Source organism: Electrophorus electricus, chromosome 24 (genome assembly GCF_013358815.1).
Source record: "Electrophorus electricus isolate fEleEle1 chromosome 24, fEleEle1.pri, whole genome shotgun sequence".
Taxonomy (NCBI): Eukaryota; Metazoa; Chordata; class Actinopteri; order Gymnotiformes; family Gymnotidae; genus Electrophorus; species Electrophorus electricus.
In genome coordinates, this window is record NC_049558.1 from 6,151,540 (window position 1) to 6,174,000 (window position 22,461).

At 43.1% G+C, this 22,461-nt stretch overlaps 2 protein-coding genes across 2 annotated transcripts in view; one reads left to right on the forward strand and one right to left on the reverse strand.

Annotated features, from left to right (window-relative positions):
* Window positions 1-412: 412 nt before the first annotated feature.
* On the reverse strand, window positions 413-6,316 carry commd7 (COMM domain containing 7). Its single transcript, XM_027006944.2, has 9 exons — window positions 6,156-6,316; window positions 4,169-4,222; window positions 3,806-3,908; window positions 3,396-3,452; window positions 2,974-3,011; window positions 2,755-2,845; window positions 2,216-2,265; window positions 1,676-1,724; window positions 413-960 (listed from the first exon to the last, which is right to left on the reverse strand). Exons 1-9 carry the CDS (start codon window positions 6,255-6,257, stop codon window positions 884-886), a joined length of 621 nt encoding a protein of 206 aa, XP_026862745.2. The 5' UTR covers window positions 6,258-6,316; the 3' UTR covers window positions 413-883.
* A 666-nt stretch (window positions 6,317-6,982) lies between these two features.
* Window positions 6,983-22,461, forward strand: part of dnmt3bb.1 (DNA (cytosine-5-)-methyltransferase 3 beta, duplicate b.1) — a 31,342-nt gene continuing 15,863 nt past the window's right edge. The window contains exons 1-5 of the mRNA XM_027006983.2: window positions 6,983-7,052; window positions 10,361-10,459; window positions 19,431-19,581; window positions 20,208-20,293; window positions 20,980-21,123. Coding sequence (XP_026862784.2) covers window positions 10,400-10,459; window positions 19,431-19,581; window positions 20,208-20,293; window positions 20,980-21,123 — 441 coding nt within the window. The 5' untranslated portion in view covers window positions 6,983-7,052; window positions 10,361-10,399. The remainder of the gene's footprint in view (window positions 7,053-10,360; window positions 10,460-19,430; window positions 19,582-20,207; window positions 20,294-20,979; window positions 21,124-22,461) is intronic.

Here is a 22,461-nt window from a genome sequence, read left to right on the forward strand (position 1 = left end):
GAGACAGGCAGATGTTGACTTCATAAAAGACCAGTAAGGTGAGAGACAGGAGAAGAACAGAAACATCAGTTTTCCCTTGTTTTGCTTCAGTTTTTCTCCTCAATTTGTTTTCTCACTGTCATTGGATTGATGAAACCTGATTGGGTAGTGCATTCAATGGAACAAGTTCAGACATGCAACAGAGGGGCTGAGAAAGGGAGATGGAGGCAAAAGAGAGGAAACAGAAAGAACAGAGGGAATCTCGGGGTAAGGGTGGCAGGCCCTAACAGTTTGGAAAGAAACATCATGTTTCTGTTACAAGAACAACAGAAAATGATAAAAACTACAAATGCAAAGCTAAACTCCAATTGTCTTTTGAGTGCAGGCCCTCATGACACAAATACATCTCCAGACAGATGACACTACTCAGTGCTGCAGAAGAGAAAAAGAAATGGGCATGAATTTATTTCTGAGTGCTTGGCTAATTGGATAATAGATGCATTTAGTCACATGGATGAATACAATTGCACATGCACTCTTTGTAATTTAATCAACCATTTGAATTTGTTAAAAATATCCTCTTGAAATGCCTAACACTGGTGAGAAAATAAATGATCAAAAGGGAATTAATGATTGAGTCAGTTTTACTTGCCTAAATGAGATTTATGGAAAAGTGAAACATGGCATTTTCATTTTAGGCTCATTCATTAAAGGCTCGGGAATGAACTCAGGAATCAACATGGAATTAACTGCTCTGTGCATGGAACCACTGATATACTCAAGCATATAGAAACACAAACATACAGAAAAATATGCCTTCATTCATGCACACACACATTCAACGGTCTCTGTGATTCAGTGACAGTGTCATTTGGAGAGTTCCAGGATAAAGTGCTCAGTGCCCTCAGGTGAAGCAGTCCATACATGCTTTGGCCCGTTCCATCTCATGAAGGAAATTATAGAACTGGGGCAGGGTCAGTTCTGAAAGGGCACAGAATTTATAGTAAATAAATAACGAAAAGTCACTGTTGGACACAAATAACTAGTTCAGAACCATAACTGAGTGCAAATTCCTGATCAATGTGATTGTGTGTGTGTATATCTGCCCATACCAAATTTGGAATTCTAAATAGTAATCAACCAATTATTTTGAAAGGCCAATGGCAATAAACCATATGTGCTTGATGTTGGATTGTACTTCAACATAGGCTACTTTAATGAGTAAGAATAGCCTAATACTAAACTTATATATGATTAAACTGCACTTCAATATAGGATGCGTGAATAAACAATAATAACCTAACAATTAATAAAATGATTAAATTAATAAAATGTTGAAATGAAACATCACTGACATAATTTTACTATTTTTTAAAATATTTGTAAATAACATTAAGGGGCATTTCATAGAACCATACGACACAAGTTTAAAAAGTAGCCTGCTGTGATTTATAAATGTACACTGGGATTTCCATGAACATCAGCATAAAAATGCCACCTGAACATGGAATTTTTTTTTTTTAAGTGTACTGTGTAAAAAGTTCATTAAGTAATTCTGAAACCTCTGAAACAAAATCACTAATGCAAAAACTAAAAACTATACCAATCCTGGAATGGTGTCATTTCTGTTTCACCACTTTTTGTTTCAGTTACTGGGAGATTATATTAAAAACCTGTGAAAATATTAAAACCTTACCCATGTAAATGTTTTCTGTGGTGTTTCCTTTTCTGACCACAAGCTTGAGCTGTAGGGAATTACAAAAACAAAAAGAAAACAGAGCATTACTTAAGACACATGCTTTATGATGTCAATCCACCGCTGAATAAACACATAATCCCTTAGGTGTGTAACAGGAAGGTTTCCATCTACAAAAAATCATAATGAAAAAAAGGTGAAAAAGCAAGCCCTCTGGTCATTACTCAGGCATTTGTGTAAGTGGAGTGACAAGTGACTGGCAAGTCAAACACGCTTCTGAGATTCGAGGACACAGCAAAGAAACTGCATTTGGCATCCATACAAACCCTCTGGTAATCAACCACACAAACAGTATTTGTGGGGTTTTCTCTCACTAAACCCTGCAGGCTACATGCCTTTTCTTCTCTCACACATAAGATGGGTTTGCAATTTTTAAATTAAGGTCTTGGATAAACCATTTTCCATTTGATCAGTTATAACAGTCACTTTTGAAACCACAGGATAGTTTGGCAAAGTGTGTCAGTGAAGTTGATTGTTTACCTGTAGGAAGATGTTTCCGGCCTTCTGCAGCTCACTTGTTCCTACAGTGACTGTAAATGCAGGCAAATTTTTATATATGGCACTCAGGCACAACAGCTTTTCCCCTCAGATCACTTCAATGTCATCATTTAGTGCTGATTAAAGAGGAAGGTTACAGATATAGTGCTGGCATCAGTAGCATGCTGCTGTATGTTCAAGGCTCTCACTGGGAACAACTGGGTCATAGTGATCTCTTCGAGGCTGCAGGATTCCAAGTTCCCTATACGCCTTTAACAATATTCCAAACCTCTGTGCTTGTTGGATATGTTTATACTATAGCATAAAGATTCAACATTGATCTAAATTATTTATGACTGGTACGAAAAAGTTTTAGATGATTGACAGCATATCAGTATCAGGAAGTTCTTAAATAACCTATTCTCTCAAGCTTCTTCCACATTGCACAATTCCAGAACATTCTGGCAAGCTCTCCAGGGTGGAAAGTGTTCGAAATGTGTGATGTACTGTTGGAAATGCAGTATCAGAGCGTAATAACTTACCACCAAACTTCCACTCCATATCAACCAACTGATTGACCATCAGCGTCTGTCCTATTGCCAGCCTAGACAACACAGGGTAGTGCACCCTCCACTGTCACATGAAAACAAAAGATTTTACTCACACAAACTTTAAACATCAAATCTGTCTCAGAAGGTTACACATTAATGTGTGTGCAACATGCAGGCCACAGCCTGCTTCTGAAAACACTTATGTTGTACCTGGTCAGAGAAGTGAACGGCCTTGTCTTCACTCAACCCTACGAAATAATACAGGAATCCAAGAAAAGCATGGAAACATTAATCAGTGCATTGTAGAGATTCCTTAAAAAAAATCACATCCACATGTTTGAAAATGATCTCAATTACACCTTTGTTTATCTAAACTTTTCCCAACCTTTGAGGAGCAAACGTACAAAAGGTCTTGATTGCACTGATGTTAAAATCACTGGCAGCACCAATATCTGAGTTGGAGCTACAAAATATCTTTCTTGGGCTTTCTCAGTATTGGTCCAGATATGTAAAGTTTTTGTTGCTGAACTTGACAGAGACAAGGTATCATCAGTCATGTCCTTCGGCATTAAAGGTGAACAAGCATTGCAGTCACTTGTTTGTGGTGAAACAGAGAGGAAGGAAAATCATACCCAATGTAAGCAAGTCCTCCTTTACTTGTTCGGTTGTCAGATTCTTCTTCAGAGCGCCTGAGAAAACACACAATCTTCTTGGGTTTTAAGAATCCCTAAAGAAATGCTTACCTGGATATGGAAAAGTAACAAAAACATCTGGCCATCCATAGCTTAACTACTTGATGACCTTTTTGCCCATGTTAATAATTATCAGTTATTTGAGTAAATAATATGAAGTACATTGGCTAGAGATTGGTTGTGATAGTGATAGAGGGACAGCATTAAGAGCATGGATCAGATTCAGGCAAATTTATCTGTTGTCTCCTGCACCAATAAGGGAGCAGAAGTGCCTTTCTCAAACAATGAACTAGAATTCAGGCTGGAGATTATGGGTAGGTGAAAGAGCTGGGAAGGGGTTTTCTGATTACCGTGTGGAAGTAGGAGAACGCTCTTTATTAGGCCTCTGAGTGGGCCTGGACCCATGCCATTCTCTCCTGCAAACTCACTCAGCTGCACCAGGAAACGCTCCAACTGACCAGGCACACACACACACACACACACACACACGCACGCACACGCGCACACACACACACACACACACACACACACACACACACACACACACACACACACACACACACACACACACACACACACAGCAGTCAACCGCTAATTCGTCACACAAAACCAGAAGATCAACTGCTCATAAACCTCTCTCAGTAGACACGTCCCTGGCTGTATAGTAGGGAACGGACTCACTCACGGACTCAGTAGGGAAAGGACTCACTCACCTCTTTAGGCTCTAACAGGAACTGGTATATTAAATCCATCAAGCTCGCAAATTGCTGTAAGAAGCAGAGAGTTACTTAAGTGGCTTCACAGCTTAGAAAAACATCACAATAAAGCAGGAGTGGAGCGGTTACCCACTTATTAACCTACAGTGGTACTTAACCCAATGATAATCGTACCTCTTCAAATAAAAGCAATAACCAGACACCTGTGTATGATTACTGTCTTTTAAAAAGTCTTAAAAAGTAAGTAGCCGAGTGGAGTAATATGTAATGTGCATTTGCTAACATGCTCATTTCTGAAAAAACATAGCAGCAGAGGGCAAGGGAGGGTGGTGACAATGCTTAGTTGCTTTGTCCATCTAACAAGATGAAGTTCAAAGTGAGGGTGCATTTTGTAATTTTGTCTAAATTATTTTTACAATTATTTTTTTAATAGGACAAAATAATTGATGATCATATACATCAAGGCAATATAATGGTAGACAAATGTACACCCCCAATATGAGTGGGGTTTCGTAATTACATGATGTATTTTAATGTCAACCATGGAAGAAATGTATGTAACCCTTATCCATGAGGACAACCCCATCACAATGTGCCTTATGTGACTCCACCTTTTCACCAGGACCAATCCTGTAAAATGTAACTCAATGCAACTTTTTGTGTTCTGCATCATCTATCTTTAGTTAAAGCCTGCCATCTGGTTAATGGAGGAGTCAGTGTAACTGAGAGATAATGTCAACTTGCATTAACAATCTAATCCATTTGCTTTTAAAATGAGGAAATACAGAATATCAGAGTAAATGTGATACTGTAGGTTGCAATTTATATTTATTATTTAAGCTCAGTATTCTACTAGAGACTTGAGATGTTTGGGTGGCCATTATCGTCTTTTTCCTGTTGGACTTCGAACTCTGACGGTTGTAGTGAGCAAACAATGAGAAGTAACATATGGGATGCCGTAGAACTGGGAGCATGAAAATTAGTCCATGTTTAATTCTACAGTTAGTACAATGAGGTCAAATATATCTAGATTACAACTTCTGATCCAAATGACCTGAACAGAGCCTAAAAAAGTCTACATATAACCTATAGTAACAGATGCATTGCAAGGTTTACAGTCCTATGACAGCAGTAAAGCCAAAAAAAAGTAGGTAAGAAATATAATACAAAAAGATAGGTTTGAGCCTAATCTGCTTGTGGCGTGTAAATGACCACTCTGGTTCTGTACTTATTCCTACTATGCTGATAGGACATTTGGGATTTTCTTAGACCTTGCTGGATTATGTCTTTAAATGTAATTAGGTTATTTGATAGAGGACTCAAACTGATGATGAACAAAAATAGATATTAACATATTATCTTACATAGCTCAGTATTCAGTTCACCCGCCATTATTTAACTGGTATACGAATGCATAGGCCTCATTTGGACAATGTCCTATAACCATGTTTAGTTTATTCCCTATATAATCGACTCAACAAAATATGGAGTTTTGTAGGATGCGTTAAAATCGTTATCCCTGTAGTTTATTCAGATCCACATTACTTGCAATTCCGAAAAGATTTTGAAGAAGCTGTCTTCAAACGACAGCTACGTAAACCTAAGAGGAGCCTGCAGAAATGAATTTCTTTCTAACTTTTCGTCGTATCTCGTGATTGAAATAGACTAGAATGAACACCCAAATCCTTTAGAATGCTAAGCGATGCCGCCGCCCCCCTGTGTTAACTAACATATCTGTATGTTATGTTAGCCTGTTTTTGGAGAAGATAATGTCGCTCTTCTCAGTGGAATATAATGTAAATTCTGTTTCACAAATTATAAATCATGTAGCTAGAGCATGCAAAGACTACGCACATAAACATACATAAACAGAAAGCTAGCGAACTAGCCAACCCTGGCTAGGTTTAGTAGCCTATCTTATAGCTAAACCTAGCATAGCTATGTTAACAAAAAAATATTCTGTTGTGAAATAATGAACTCTTACCTGTTCACTGAATTTATTCAATGTCTGAAAATCATTGCTCACATTATCGGGCAATGTGTCTTTAGTAAAATGCAACTGCAACATTATTTCTATTTGGCTCATAAGTTGATTATTATTGTAGTTTGCCTTTCACATCTGGTTCAAGACTTCCGCCAAAAAATCATCCTGGGTTTCATTTCAGGACTTTCGAGATTATCGCACATCGTGATCCGTGGTTTTGTTTGGGGGAATCCCTTATTAAAATATGTCGGTTGGCAAAGTTCCCATCAATGTGCAATAAATCTTTTAAATATATTTTAAACATTCGTTGTTCAATTGTTCGGTATATGCGAACAATTATATATTATAATTATATATATTAAAGTCATAGGACCATATGTCTATGTAACTATATGTAAAAAGTTCATTCTTTTGTTACGTTTTTAAACTAAATAGTATAGTGCGTATGTTTTTTTGTGGGTTTAGTGGCAAGCACACCGTCCAGCTGTGGTTTCGATCTTTCGTGTACTAGATCTATATCTACTATTGAATGACACAGAATTACAACGAGCAAAACAGGGTTTGCCATTGTCACCACACGTCTATAGTAAAGAGACTTCGTAACAGGTGTTTCTTACAAGAAATAGTTCAGAAAAGGGTTAAATCCAAGAAGGTAAAACTAGTTTCACTCAGTGACCGTGCGATTCGAGACCCGGGAAAAGTCACGCCTGACTACTGAGGCAATAGACCGAACAGAGAACGAGACTCAATTTACATATTCGCCCCAAGGGTTTAAATGCGTGTGTAAGAGCGAAGTAAAGTGTGACTCATCGCGATCCCTTGGCAACCTTTGGACTATCGAAAAGGATTCGCCAGTCTTAGTTGTTCCGCTTCTTTAATCAAACATTCCAGAAACAGGTAAGTTTCATTCCCCTTCTGCATGGATCTCCTTGGTGCGCGCTCTCGGTGAGAGTTCAAGTGCAGTAGGACCGCACACGCTTGAAGGTATATCTTACCTGCGTTGGCTATTCGTGTTGTTAATATAATTTAACTTGAAAACTATGACACTTTCCTAGTTATTATATTTTGCGCTAGGAAATATCAAATCAGTAGGGTTGAGGGTGTGTGGTTCAAGCACAAAATGTTCTTAAAAACGATTACGTAAGTTGACATGCATGGAACATATTTTCCAGGTAAGTTTTTATTGTATCGTCTGTATGGAAAGTTCCGTGAATGTGCGGATCAATTATAAACTCCACTGCATCTTTGCAGGTTTGTCCAGATGTTCTGTAAATATTTGAGTGTGGAAAGTGTGCTGCGGTTCCTTCTGTATATCACAGTCGGGTTTTTTGTGTCTTAATAATGTCTAATCCAGGTTAAGTAAGAGTTTAAAGATATTTTTACGCTTGTCCTCTAGGTTAGTCTGTGAAAATGTAATTATGATGACAAGTCCTGTTCTAGCGCGAGCGCATGTCAAGTATCCTTTCGGTATGCAAAGGAAACGCGTGTTCTAGCCTGTTGTTATTGTCGTGGTTCCATTGTAGCGCATTTAAAGTCTTTTTTGTTGATTTTGCTGCCAGTTCATTTACACTGCCGACATAGACTTATTATTCTTATTCAGTGGGTAGTTTACAGATGCGGGCGATTAAAAAAACACACAAAACAATTAAATGATACTAACAATGGGGGGAAGTGTTAAGATGTTATTCACCATTTTTCCTTTATAGCAATTTAATAGGCAAAACACCTGTCTCCCCAAAAAAACGTTAGGCAGGTGAAACCCATGATGGGCTGAAAGCGAGTTTAAGTTGCTATTTATCGGCATTAAAAGCTCCGGTCCTGTTCTAAACACGTGCTAATTGGTGTTTAGATAGTATGAAAGTGTTAGCCGAACGCCAGCGGGGCCTCGCGCAGGAATGTCGTGCCGTCACCGGTTTTTGCGCGGGCTCATGGTAACGGGCCACCGAGCCTTGGGTTTCGGCTCACACGAACCCACTCGGTAGTTTTCGGGACTCTACCAGACGATTACTCTACATTCTAAGCACTATTTTTCCACAGAGAGTATAAACGTACCATAGGTATCAGACACAGTTGCCATAGAAAACGGTAGTAAGGAACACATTCAATGTTACAGGGATCAAATTCTATAGGTTTAGAATCCACAGTGAAAATGCTCATTTTCCACAATGACCACTGACCACTCAGATACCTTAGGAAATGTGCAAGAATGTTTAGTTGTCATCTCCATGTTGATATTCATATTTAATGGGTCATTGACGTTTGTATTTAATAGGTTGCACATAAGACTGAGGTGGAGAGCTGTTCTGGGGGTAAAAATGCTTTACTCGTGTTTCTAGTAACCAGTGTTTCCCAGAGATAATTGCTAGAGATTTTTGTAGGGTTGTGGAAAAAAGTGCTGTCCATGAAAATACCCCTCTCATGGCCCACCAGAGTAAAAAATACAGTTAATGTGTCCCATTCAGATCAATCCCAACCCTTTTGTTGAGGTTTAAATTTACAAATGAACAGCCTTTAAAAACAATAGCAATGTAACAAATGATGCAGAATTCTGCATTTAATTAAGACTGGTAGTTCTCTCGCCTTTTAAGTTATCTTTGAGACAGATTTGATTAATCACCAAACCACACCAGGATGTTTTTGAAGACCTTAGCTGTGTGTCCAATGTCTCATTCTGATTTTTTGCTCTCTCTCATACTTTTCTGCCACACACACACGCACACACACACACACACACACACACACACACACACACACACACACACGCGCACACACACACACACACACACACACACAGAAAACCCCCTCCCATTAGATTTAGTCCCTAATCTCTGTCACTCAGGCTTTCACCTTTGATGTGCCCTCTCTTTGTGTTCTCACATTCACTCTCATTCACTCATTCATCTTTACGGACGCTCCCTCAGTGTGGGATAGAAAGTGTGTGTATGTGTCCTGTAGTGCCCGTGTGCTCATGGGACTATATAAAGAATTAAACAGTCCTTTAAGTACACTGTGTGTGTGTGTGTGTGTGTGTGTGTGTGTGTGTGTGTGAGGGTGTACATGTTCGTGTGTGTGTGTGTGTCTGCATACACTTTCATTCATGTTAGAGCATGTGTAGCAGTTTGTGTGTGTGTGTGTGTGTGTGTGTGTGTGTGTGTGTGTGTGCACGAGATCTATGTGTTAGTGTATGTACATTGCTTTATTTGCAGGATGCACCTGGTAGCCCTGTGTCCTGTGTTTCAGCTGCATATGCGGGCTTGTTTAGGTGCACATGTGCAACTTTCCTCCTGCTTAAAAGAAAAGGCTACCTACGGGAGTGTGAGAAAGATAGAAAAATGAGGAAAGCTTAAGTTTCACACAGTCCCCACCCAGACCGTCACGGCCCTGGTCGCCACGCACAAAGAGGTGCGGCTCCTGCTCCTCCTGCTGCTCCGCCAAACAGCCCAGAGCCGCTCACGTGAGCAGCCATCTTCCTGCGGAACTGGAGCCATCGTTTCCGTGCCGTTAGGAGGTGGGCGAGCCGCAGATCAGCCATGTTGACAAGGAGAGTGGGATTGTTATTCTGGGCAGTGGAGGTGCAACTCCACCCCATCTTACCTCGGGGACTGCAGTGCTTCAGTTGTTTACGCTGCCAATTGTTATTCATGCCTTGGGTTAGGATATCTGGCAAAGGTCTGTTTGCCAACTGAAGACATGAATAATGTCCTCTTAAAAAGGAGCCTCTTTGTGTGGGGTTTGCATAGGTGAAATTCTGCGGGCCCCAGCTGGAGGTTGGTCCCTCTAGGCTTCCCCTGAATAACCTCACCTGGGCTAATCATTACCATTAACATTCCTAGTGGGGAGATGCATGTTTTCAGATCAGTGGGCTTGGTGACCCCCGCATTCCTGTGAGTGTCGCGGATCACTGAGTTATACCTCCGATGCTACCCCAGGACTGTCTAACGGGCCTGATGCAAGGTCTGTAGAGTAAGCAGCAGGTTGCAGGTTGAAGGGGCCTGTTTTCCTCACGCCTTGGACCTTCTCCCTACTTCTCTTGGAATAATTCTCTTTTCCCATCTTTAAAATGTCTGGGAAGAAAATATTCACCTTCGTGATTGCCTGTAGTAGTTTGCATCTGCAAATATGAACAGCAGCTAAAATGTTTACAGTGATGCATTGTTGTTTTTATGTATTATTTATGTGTTATTTATGTTTTCTTTTTGTGACAGGTCAGAGGACAACGAAAACACAGAACGACTCAAACAGTAATGCCCTCCAACAAATACTCATCCGCTATCATGGCGGAAAGCGACAACATGACAGCTACGGTAAGAGTATGTAAGCCTTAATATCAGCTTTTGTCTAAAGCACTTAGGCCCTTTAGAAGTCTGACAGGCATGCAGAAACATACATACACATACACCTAGACACAAACAGCACTGCGCAGTGTTACAGTGGCTCCAGTTTCACTCGCATATCTCTGCAACGCTGAGAATGAAGGGTTCAGTAAGAGGGTAACGGCTTGGTGGATTTCAACCATCATACCAAACTGAGCAGTATAAGGGGAGAGACAGCAGGAGGGAGTTGGAGAGAGAGACAGGCAGGACCTAGTAACACAGGGTTATCCCTTAATCTACACTTGATCTGGTACCAGTATTCAGGCGGTCAGCTCCATGTGCTGCTCGCCCCTCCCTTCGAACACGGCCTCTGCTGAGCTGGGTGACTGCTAATGAGGCACGGGCCTTAGCAGCCATTCCAGAGAGGCTGTGAGAGAGACCACACAGCACCTGGCTGGGGGGGGGGGGGGGGGGGTTTGCTTGGCAGACTATATGCCAGCTGCTAGGAAAGAGAGGGAGAAAGATTATCTCTTTTGCTCTCTCGCTCTATCTCTCTCTCTCTCTCTCTCTCTCTCTCTCTCTCTCTCTCTCTCTCTCTGTGTGCGCGCGTGTGTGTGTGTTGGAGCTCATGCCACTGGCATCCGCTCTCCTAATCCAAGAGAAAATGAGAAAGCATGCTGTGTGTGTGTGTGTGTGTGTGTGATGTAGTTTCAGCAGTTCAGATGGCCTGGCTGACTGTTGCTCATCATCCCTCCATCTTTCTTTTATTTTCACATTCACATGTCAAGGCCTTGTAATTTGATTCTGCTTTCTGTAAACTAAAAGCTCACACTACACTCTCAGGTTCTCTTCGATGGGTTCTGCTCTTCACTAACTGAAACACCTAACAGGCTACTTTAAAATAGTGTTTATTATTCTGAACCAGTCATAGGATGGTTAAGGAGTCAGTCACATGATTCCAGATTTTAACGTGCACATAATAAGATGCTTTACCTGTTGGAGATGGCAATGGACAGTGTGTAGGAATACATGATGTATGAATTTTTAAAAAGCTTCAAGAATTTCATGAAACCCCCCCCCACCCCCCCAATTTATTATTTTTTTTAACAGCGTGCGCTGACCAGTTTACAAAATGAGCCAAAAGATATGGGTGTCCCTAAATTAGCCACACACAAGGGAACTGAAAAGCGACATTATCAAATCTTAAGCCATTGTTAGACCATTGTTAGAGAGTTAGAGCTTTTTTGTTTTGAGTAGAGCACTTTCAGGATTAAGTGATTGTTACGACGAGAAAATGTTCTGATGAATGGCCGTTTCCCGGAGATTGCCAGCTGAAAGATTAGTTTCGTTAATATGAAAAGTTCTAGCCCTAATAAACGTCATAGGCCTAATATGACAGGTCAAATCACATGCATCAGTCCAAGCAGCACCCCCACTGTCCATGGATGGGTGCCATGTTCAAATCGCATACAGTTCGCTAACCCACACTGGATCAAAAGAACAGGGTAGTCTGTTATTGCAATATTTTGCTGCTTGTCACATCTCTGTTCACTACCAGTGCTATACGACTGCACATTGAGTAAAATATTAGGCAGTAATAACGCTGTCATTGTGACAGGCTCAGCAGTGCAATCTCTGTGTATGTTTATATTTGGATGAATTACAGCACTATCTCCCTTATCCCTTATATATTTATATATTTATTTGACAGAGAGGGCGGTGGGATTGTCACTAAGGAAAGTGGTATGGTTGTTGCCTTCAGCCTTTGTCACACAAACAAGTAGTAATATATTTTCGTGCATATTGCAGAGCTTTACACTAGGCTTAATCACAAATATGACTAGGGTGATCTTGACCTCTGTAACTGTGGCCTGGAACTTCGCGCTTAAACCATTCCAAGGAAATGTGCAGAGGGCTGGAGGATGGTACTTTGCTGTACTGATTGTGTGCGGGACTGCAAAGATGTTCACCACCATGCCTGGGCCTTTGCAATGACTCCAGCTTGACATGTTTTGTAAGGTGATATTGTCATCACAGCTGATGAGACCCTTTATTTGCTAGGATAGCAAGAAATCAAAAACCCTGGTGTGTTTCTGTGTGGCTGTGTATGTAGCGCATAGATATGGATGTTTGTGTGCAGAAGTACACATCTAAACAGTTGGTGGCAAAGTGATTCGGAGAGCTGAAAGATTTTCCTCCGCGTTTAGCTCATGTTACTTCTCGTGTGTCCTGTACAAATGACCCCTGTCTGAGTTATTGCTCCAGAGTGCCCTTGGCTCTGTGTGTGTGTGTGTGTGTGTGTGTGTGTGTGTGTGTGTGTGTGTGTGTTTCAAGGTGCACGTGAGCATGTAGGAGTGCGCCTGTGTTGTGGGGGTGTTCTTAGAGGTGAAAGACATAGCCACAAACATGCAAGGAATGCTGGGAGGTCTTTTGCTGTGTCACTGGGTCTTCCACATGGATCTCTCTCCCTCTCTCTCTCTGTTTGTCACTCTTTCTTTCTCTCTCATTCTTTTTTTGATGAAGCCAAGTTCAAGGAGCTTTTCCGTCCCTAAGCAAAAATAAGCGAAGGCAGCGTGGACCCCAAGCCCTTCCACCCCAGCTCCAGATCTCCAGTCCCATAGCTTTCAGAAGGAGTGCAGTTCTAGTTTTTATCCATGCACAACAGGCACTTGTGTGTTTCGCTCTTGGTTTAGTCACCAGTCCCCTCCTGGACTACATATCTGGTGATCTCACATTCACTATGCTCTTATTTATAGGGTTTCTTTTGGGTTTGCAGTTGTGGAAATTGGGATTATCTTCTTTGGGGTTCATAGGGGTTAGCTTCTTTGGAGTTCACTGGGGTTATCTTCATTGGGGTTCATTGGGGTTAGCTTCTTTGGGGTTCATTGGGGTTATCTTCTTTGGGGTTCATTGGGGTTAGCTTCTTTGGGGTTCATTGGGGTTATCTTCTTTGGGGTTCATTGGGATTAGCTTCTTTGGGGTTCATTAGGGATATCTTCTTTGGGGTTCATTGGGGTTATCTTCTTTGGGGTTCATTGGGGTTATCTTCATTGGGGTTAGCTTCTTTGGGGTTCGTTGGGGATATCCTCTTTGGGGTTCATAGGGGTTAGCTTCTTTGGGGTTCATTGGGGTTAGCTTCTAGAACACAGGGCACTGATGTTACTAAAGCTTGGGGAAAAAGCTATGGTGCAATTAATGCTTCATTCTGAAAATGAAAGCACTGCTAAAATTCTCTGAAATATTCTTCTAGAAAAGACATTTAAATTTACATTTACAGCATTTAGCTGACGCTCTTATCCAGAGCAGCTTACAAAAATGCTTAGTCGTTTACTCATAGAATACATCCTAGCCAGTGCAATAGGTTAGAGTCCAATATACCAATGAATTAGAATACTGTAGAAATACAGGGATTACTGCTGATACCTAGTACAAAATATATAAGGTCTATCTTAAACATTGACAATAAACAATAAGTACTAGAGTTTGTTAGACAACATCAGTGTAATAAACAATACCCTACAATAAGTACTAATTTGGTTAGTCAATATTGGAGCAGGGTCAGTTGTCATTTATATATTCCATGAATAGATGGGTCTTCAGTCTGCGTTTGAAGACTGCAAGGGACTCTGCTGTCCGGACAGCAAGTGGAAGTTCATTCCACCATCTTAGAGCCAGGACAGAAAATAGTCTCAATGCATGTCTTGCATGAGACTTGAAGCAGGGTATTTCAAGCTGAGCCATACTTGAGGTTCGAAGTACTTGAGGTATGGATCGGGCTTTGATCATTGATCTCATATATGGAGAGGCTGGTCCATTTTTGGCTTTGTAGGCAAGCGTCATGGTTTTAAATTTGATGCGTGCAGCTACTGGAAGCCAATGAAAGGAGCACAGCAGTGGAGTAACGTGTGAATTTCGGAAGATTGAAGACTAGTCTTGCTGCTGCATTCTGGTCAAGTTGTAGAGGTTTGATGGCTCTTGGAGGAAGACCAGCCATCAGTGAGTTGCAGTAGTCTAGCTTTAAGATCACAAGAGACTGCACAAGCACCTGGGCAGCTTCCTGCGAGTTAGTTGGGAGTACCAGGGATGAACAGAAGCTCAGTTTTGCTGGGGCTGAGCTTCAAGTAGCGGACTGTCATCCATGATGCAATGTCAGCCAAGCATGCTGAGATACCTCTAGAGACCTGAGTGTCAGGGGGTGGAAAAGAAAGAAATAATTGAGTGTCATCAGGATAACAGTGGTAGGAGAAACCATGAGAAGATATTACATCAACAAAAGAATGAGTATACAAAGAGAAGAGAAAGGGGCCTAATACTGAGCCCTCTGGAACACCAGTGGAGAGTCTACACGCCTTGGATGTAGATCCTCGCCATGTCACCTGATAGGACCATCCCTCCACATAGGACTGAAACCATTTCCATGCAGAGCCTGTCACACCAAGCCTGGAGAGAACAGAGAGAAGAATATTGGCAATAAAGGCCAACCAAAGACCAATTAATGTTTTTGCCTTTGTTTAATACAGATTATAATTTAATTGGCTATTATAAGATATGTATGCAGAGCAACATTAATGAGTAGTTTTTTACTCTTTGAAGCAATGGTGCTTTCTTCCAGTACATAGCAAACTATAAAGTGAACTTCCATCTAACAGGATATTTGTGTGTGTGTGTGTGTGTGTGTTTGTGCACGATGGCCTGAATGTGCATGTGATACAGGGGACTGGCGCGAGCGGCCTCTGGATTTGGGGGGGGGGGGGGGGTATAGTTGGTTGCTCTGTGTGTGTGTGTGTGTGTGTGGTTACAAGGTTAACGGGTGCATACAACTAGGGGGGTTTACTCACACAGCAGAGCTCTCATGTAGAGCGAGGGAGACTGGGGGGAGTATGAGAAGGAGGGGCTTTTCTTTTTTAACTCTTCTTTTTGTCTCTGAGTTTCTCTAATGGGGCATAGCGAACTGTACCCTCTTACTTTCTCTCGCTATCTCTCTCTGTCACAATCTCTTCTTTCTTTCTTTCTTTCTTTCTTTCTCTCTATTTCAGCCTGCACGTCCCTCTATCACTCTTTCTGTCTTCCTTGCTGTATCGCACACACAGCAACACACACACACACACACACACACACACTCCCCATCTGTTGCTCCGTCTCCCTGGCTTCCTGGAGTGTGTTACTCTGGCGTAGAATAAGTGTCAGAGCATCCTTGGGTCTTGACTTCAGACTGTAATTATTAACCACAACTATATGGCCTATCAGACTTTCAGACATGACACAATAAAAAAAAGATTTACGTTAATATGGTTACATGCTCTATTTTACTTGAATTGAACAATTAATTAAATATCAAATTCACTTAAAAAAAGATTATATTTTTCTGTGAATAGTTCGATTTTCCAGATGAGTCTGCTGAAAAACCTGTAGTAGCTTAATGCCTATAGTAGCTTAATTACTTCTGCAGGAAGTAATCAGCTTCAAATTGTGCTGCTAAATGAATGAAGGCTTTGCCCGCATGCTGCTCCCTGAGTGCGTTTCAAAACATTCGAAAGTGAATCATCCTAACACACAGTGACACTTGTGTCAACTAGCAGTGCCTGGGCTCTTTATTCAGGCATAGAGGCTAATTGGCCGGTGCAGAAGTTGCCTTAGCTATTACGGAAACGGCGGAAATCGCAGTTGCAAGCACGTTGCTGAGGTTCAAATGGACAGGGGGCACAGAACGAACCTGGTGTGCTTAAAGCCTGTGCGTGCTTTACATCCGAATGGGAATATGTCATTTGCAAATATATTCAAAGTGAAAAGTTGCAGGACGAATGTGTGAATTTTTGGTTATATAATGTGTAATGTACAATGTGTATCTGAATTTGCTTTGCCATGTGTACAAGTCAAGTGTAAAGATTGCCATACGGGTTTCATACTGGTTTGTCATGTATCCATGTTTCCTGTGGTTAGTTACATCAGGCAGGAATTGTTAGGCTGTAAAATTCTCTAATCCTTTTAATACTCAAGTGGTAAGAGGATGTGTGTGTGTGGGTGTGTGGGTGTGTGTGTGTGTGTCTAAGTTTCTCTGTTGAAACTGTGATAGTGTAAGGGTTGGGTGAACATTGGCAGCCTGTCCTGGCACAGTTAGCTGTGAGTATACTGACACTGTGTGTGTGTGTGTGTGTGTGTGTGTGTGTGTGGTTGTGTACACGTACAAAACTTGGCAGTATCTCTGGTTCTCTGCCGCACAGCTGTGGCATAAAAGATGTCTGGCATTCCAGTGGACGTGACAGCGGCCTGCGTTGTTCCCACAGACACAGACCCACACGCTCTAGCGAGGGCACTAAATCACTCCTCTAGTGAACCCCTCCAGTGGGCTGATGGGTCACACTGATCAAAGTGGAAACAGCCGAGGTCACTTTATTCCTGCTCACTCTAGTAAGACCATTAGTTAGTCCATCCCGCCCCTAGCAGTCCGGAGTCATATTGGTGTATTCATTGAAGTGAGAGAAATTTTGCTGACTCAGAGACAGTTCTGTTGCTCACCAGCACAGAGTCCAGTCCTGGTAACCCACATGTATGGTTTTTAATGATGTATGTCACCGCATTTCATTGCATATGTGCCTTGACTTCTACAACTGTGTGAGTGTGTATGTACATGTGTGCACTGTGACCCTACAACATGTCACAACATGTGAGCAATTGTGAAGAATGCAATTCTGTAAAACTGAAATCCCAAAGGTCATTTACAACAGTAGAGCTCTACACTATTAAATTGGTTAACATTACAGAGATAATGCAAGGTAATGAGAAGTTTAAGAAGTTAAATGGAGGAGGTTTATTTAATGGAGACACGTTATTTGTAGATCTTCACAAGTGTATCTTCATGCTGATGTTCACATCTGCTCCTGGTGGCCCTGAACACTTCCACCATGAGTCACCTCTCCTAATGGCAATGCTTTGTGTCTTAACGTTAATGTTTCACCACTAATGTCTCCATTTTGGACTGTATACCACAAATGTTGCACTGTTGGTGTTTTGGTTTTGAAATTTCTGTGTGGTTCTTTTGTCCTATGCTTCACAGTGTGTGTGTGTGTGTGTGTGTGTGTAGAACCTGAATGTGAGGAACAGCGCACAGTCTAATCCACACACACTCGGGGTCTCTCTGACTTGCCTTTCAAGTCACAACACAGCTCTCGCAGTTTTGGTAACACTGTGGTATGAGTAGCCATAGTTTCAGACACACAGACCGTGGGGATGAGAGATATAAATATTTTTTGTACATAGTCCCTAGTGTGATGTAGTGTGCAGTGAGTTAGACTGTAGTTTGCCATTATCTTTTGCTTCTATTACAATGGTGCCACAGATCTGAACACTGTTAAGAACGTTCGCATCCACTGTTCTGTATGCCCTCGGGCCTGCTTTTCCTGGTCTTTTTTTTTCTGTCATTGTGGTGTTCAGCAAAAACTAAACATGACTAATGAAGTCCTCTTTTAATAATTACTCTCTCTCTCTCCTTCTCTCTGTCTCTCACACACACACACACACACACACACACACACACACACACACACACACACACACACACACACACACACACACCCCTACTGTAGATCCCATTCCCAATGGATGTTCCCATGCTAAAAGAAGGTCAGTGGAGTCTCCCAGCCCTTAGGGCCCTTTGCTGTTTCCCAAGAGAGCAAAGCCCGCTCCCGGGAATTGTATCATCCGGCAGAACCTGCCATACTACGAGAACTCTGTGTGACTTTCCTAAAAGTCAGTCCAGCGGGGGGTTGTCGGCGGGGCTGATTTATCTCTGGGAAAATGGGTTAGGGTTTTAATGGAAGGGAGAGCCGGGGGTGTGTGGGGGCCAGCGTTCAGTCCTGAATGAGGCCCAGCTCTGTGGCTCCCCTGCACTGTCTCTAGCCTCTGCTCAAACACGTGCGTGTCAGCGACGAAGCCCCGTTCGCACACAGACGCCCCCTGTGCCACCCACACTTGTCGTGCTTAAATGCAGTCATTTTTTAAGGGAGCTGAGAGCGAACGACCGGCGCTTTTTGTTTGTGCAGTAGACTGCTGGTTTGGAGGTCATTCAGTCCGGTTGAAAAGCCTACTAGACAGCTGGCCTCGTCGGGGACGAAAAAGCAGATCTGTGAACAATAACCACTCCCCCAAGATGCTGCGATTACAATGAATATCTTGTGTTACAGCTACGGGTGTTGGGTTGAAATGCTCTTTCTGTCAGCTATATTACAACCTTGGATTCAGCAGAGATTCACTCATGACTTTTTCCCTTTGGATATGTTCTAGATTATGAATGGATTTGCAGCCTTGTAAGAGGGTTGTTGTACAGCGGATTATAATCCATTAACTAACTTTTTTCCGATGTACTTGTAGAAACAGTTGTTACCTGTTAGTATTTCACGGCTGCTATTAATTTATCATTGCTGTTAACCTCATGGTCTTATGTGGTATTATGACACAGGATACCTGACATCTTGGCCTGCATGTAATTGAATAGCTGAGGTGGTGTGTGTTACTGTATGTGCTTGATCCACTTTGCGCCTTACTGCATTTGTGTACTTACTGCAGTAATCATGCTCTGTTGAATTATCTACCACATGACACTCCACCTTGACTGCGATGTATCACAGCTTTGGGCGGCATGCCTGCAATGTCCTCTGGTTCATTTACACTGCTGAGCAGATCATTTCAGAACCAGAAGGTTTGGCAGCAATGCAATAGCCATTTTGGCACAAGTGTAAGAGCAGCTCTGAGCAATAACATAACTGATACGACCGCGTGCAACAGCGTGGTCAGCAATGCAGTGTTTGTAAGTGACACGTCCTGCCTGTTTTGGCCTAATATTGACCAAGCAGTTACAGTAAATACTGATTGGAGCTTTAAGCTGTCTGTGGGTATGTTCAGATCTTTGGTTGTGTGATGGTTCTCTCTCTCTCTCTCTCTCTCTCTCTCTCTCTCTCTCTCTCAGGCTGCTGTGAATGGTGATATGGCTACAGTGGAGGGTCTGTCAGAGAATGACAGTGGCTTGGAGATGACCAATGAGAACAGTCCCCTAACGGGGGCCGAGCCACCCTCACCTTTCAGTCCCAAACAGAATGGGGGTGCAGTATCACCTGCAGGTAAACCCACCCAAACAGACACAATCACAGACACACACATACACACACACACACACACACACACACACACACAACACTGACACAGTCCACATGCACATAAGCAGGCAGACGCATTATGTACACAAACTAAACCCCTGCACATATGCACGCACACACACACACACACACACACACACACACACACACACACACACACACAGACACACACATTCACACACACACACACACACACACACACACACAACACTGACACAGTCCACATGCACATAAGCAGGCAGACGCATTATGTACACAAACTAAACCCCTGCACATATGCACGCACACACACACACACACACACACACACACACACACACACACACACACACACACACACACACACACACACACACACACACACACACAACACTGACACAGTCCACATGCACATAAGCAGGCAGACGCATTATGTACACAAACTAAACCCCTGCACATATGCACCCACACACACACACACACAGACATAACTATTGCCCACTTAGATGGAAGCTGTAACTTCCATCTAAGTCAGCACTGACAGAGGACTAATTTACTATCATACCCCCCCCCCTCTCTCTCTCTCTCTCTCTCACTCACTCATCTGTCAGATGAGAGTGTGAACAGCCTGAGGAGGAAGAGATCTCGGAAGCCCTCTGAAACAGAGTATGACAGCGTGTGGGACTCGTGCAGTGAGGTCTGAGCTCACACTCAGCTGAGATCTTGCTAAGATCTCACTAATCTCTCACTACACTCTCACTAATACTCACAGTTCAGCCAGTGGATCCTGCTAAAACATATCTACAAGAGGGAGTGCACTTTACACGTTCACCACACCTCTGTGCTAAATTTAAATGACTACAGGAACAGCATTACAAGATCTGCCAGTCTTTTTTTAAACACGTACGTTTGTCTGTGTATTGACATGTGTGTTAGGCAGTTGCCTTTGTCCTCATGACCCTGATTTTTATTATAATAACATCCTGTCTGCCATGACAGCTTTATGAATCCTAATAGCTGCAAGAATTTTGAAGCTTTACTCTGAGACCCTTACCTCTTCCACAAACGGCCGTACAGCTCTCACGTCCACTTCCTCACACAGCCCTGACACATACGGTCACCTTTACGCAGGTTGGCCTCCATGTGAAAGTCTGTGCATGTGGGAAAGCGAGCGAGCAACAGCGAGACAGCTAGACTGGCACAACAGGTTCCACCAGCAGCCCGGTCATGGGTACAGAATCGCTCCTTACTTAATCAGATGAGTGAGCGTTGAGAAACGATACAGCGTGCACATGTCGGCATACGCGAAGTGCATACCCCACCCCCTACAAACACATACGCAGAGCGGACCAGCGCAGCGCACTGACGGAGATGTCGTTGCAGGAGAAGTCAGACGGGGGCTCCGGCTGCAGCTCGGGGCTGAGACAGAGGCCACGTCCCAGGACCATCTTCCAGGCGGGGCTGACCGCGCACGCCAAGCCCCGCAACAGAGAGAGGGGCCAAAGTAAACAAGAGCCCAGCACCCCGGTAACGTACCCGCGCGTGCGCGTGCGTTCATGCCCTTGCAGGCCTGCACACACACGCCTGCACACACACGCCCAAGACCTCACTGTGGCCAGCAAATCGGGTTAGGAGCGTCGCCTGTCAGTTGGGGGAAAGGCATGCACACTCCACGAGCGAAACTGAACGAGACCAAACCCATCGTAAAGACGAGGCATCTCCCTGTAACGCAGAGTGTTCTGATTTTGAGTGTGTGTGCGCGTGTGTGTATCTACTTTGATATTCTCCATGTCAGCTTATACAGTCTGCGTGTGCATGTTTGTGTCCCACAGTCCTCATAAGGCTCTTGTGTGTTCGTGTGTGTGGAGGGGCTTTGAAACGCACTCAGCTTGGGCAAACCGACTGAGAGCAAACGGTCTTGGGCTACTCATACCACGTAATTCTAGGTCTTGGGATAATTTTCTGTCTCAAATTTGCAAAGGCCCTGGTTTAGAGCATCTAAAAACAGTAGCGGTTCAGAAGTAAATATCACCCCAGCACGGCGAGCTGGTAGCAGCTGAGAGAGGATTTCGACAGACCGCGCTCAGTGAAGCGCAGTGCACTGCCTGGCCCTGGGACAGAAGAAGCAGATAGAATCTTTATATGGGGCTTTTCTTCGCTAGACCCCCACAGACGAAGGCTATCCGGCCACACAAGCCTGCCTTGAAGCCCAGAGAGAGCTGTCGCCGTTACACACACTCCGTCGACAGGCAACGTGTAGGCGCGTGTGCAGAGCTCCGTGGCCATCGGGTGGCGGACGGTGCCATTCGCTCGGTCCGGAGCCCTTCACGTGTGACGCGTAGAGGAACGCCCCCGATGCAAGACAACTAACTTTCTGCCTTTTTCCCGGATTTGCGACCCACAGCCCAACTGGGCTGTTTCTCAGTATAGAATGCAGACCCGAACAGGCCCCCTGAAGAGTGGAAAAAAATCAGCTGCAGGAATTGGCAACTCTCCCAATGTAATTATACATTTCACAGTTTCCTTCTTGTTTAGTTTTTTTAAAGTGTTTTTAAAAAAGGAAAAGGGGAAGAGAACAGACACAGCGTCCACCTGCTCTTCTTCTGTGTGCCCCTCTAAACGTTTTCATTTGTCCTTGAAAATTTTGCAGCGCCTTTCTTTCCTTAACCCGCAAAATCTTAATGTGCCAGTGTCATCACGTAAAGCTGGATGACTGTTACCACATACGGAGATGCTGCATGCTTGTGAAAGAAAGTTCCAGCTTGCAGATCCTTCCGCCTCATAGAAATCCCTATTGCACAGAGGCTGCTTTGTTGTGCTGAGAACCGCGGCACCGTTATCAAAGCCCTCACATGCAGTGAAAAG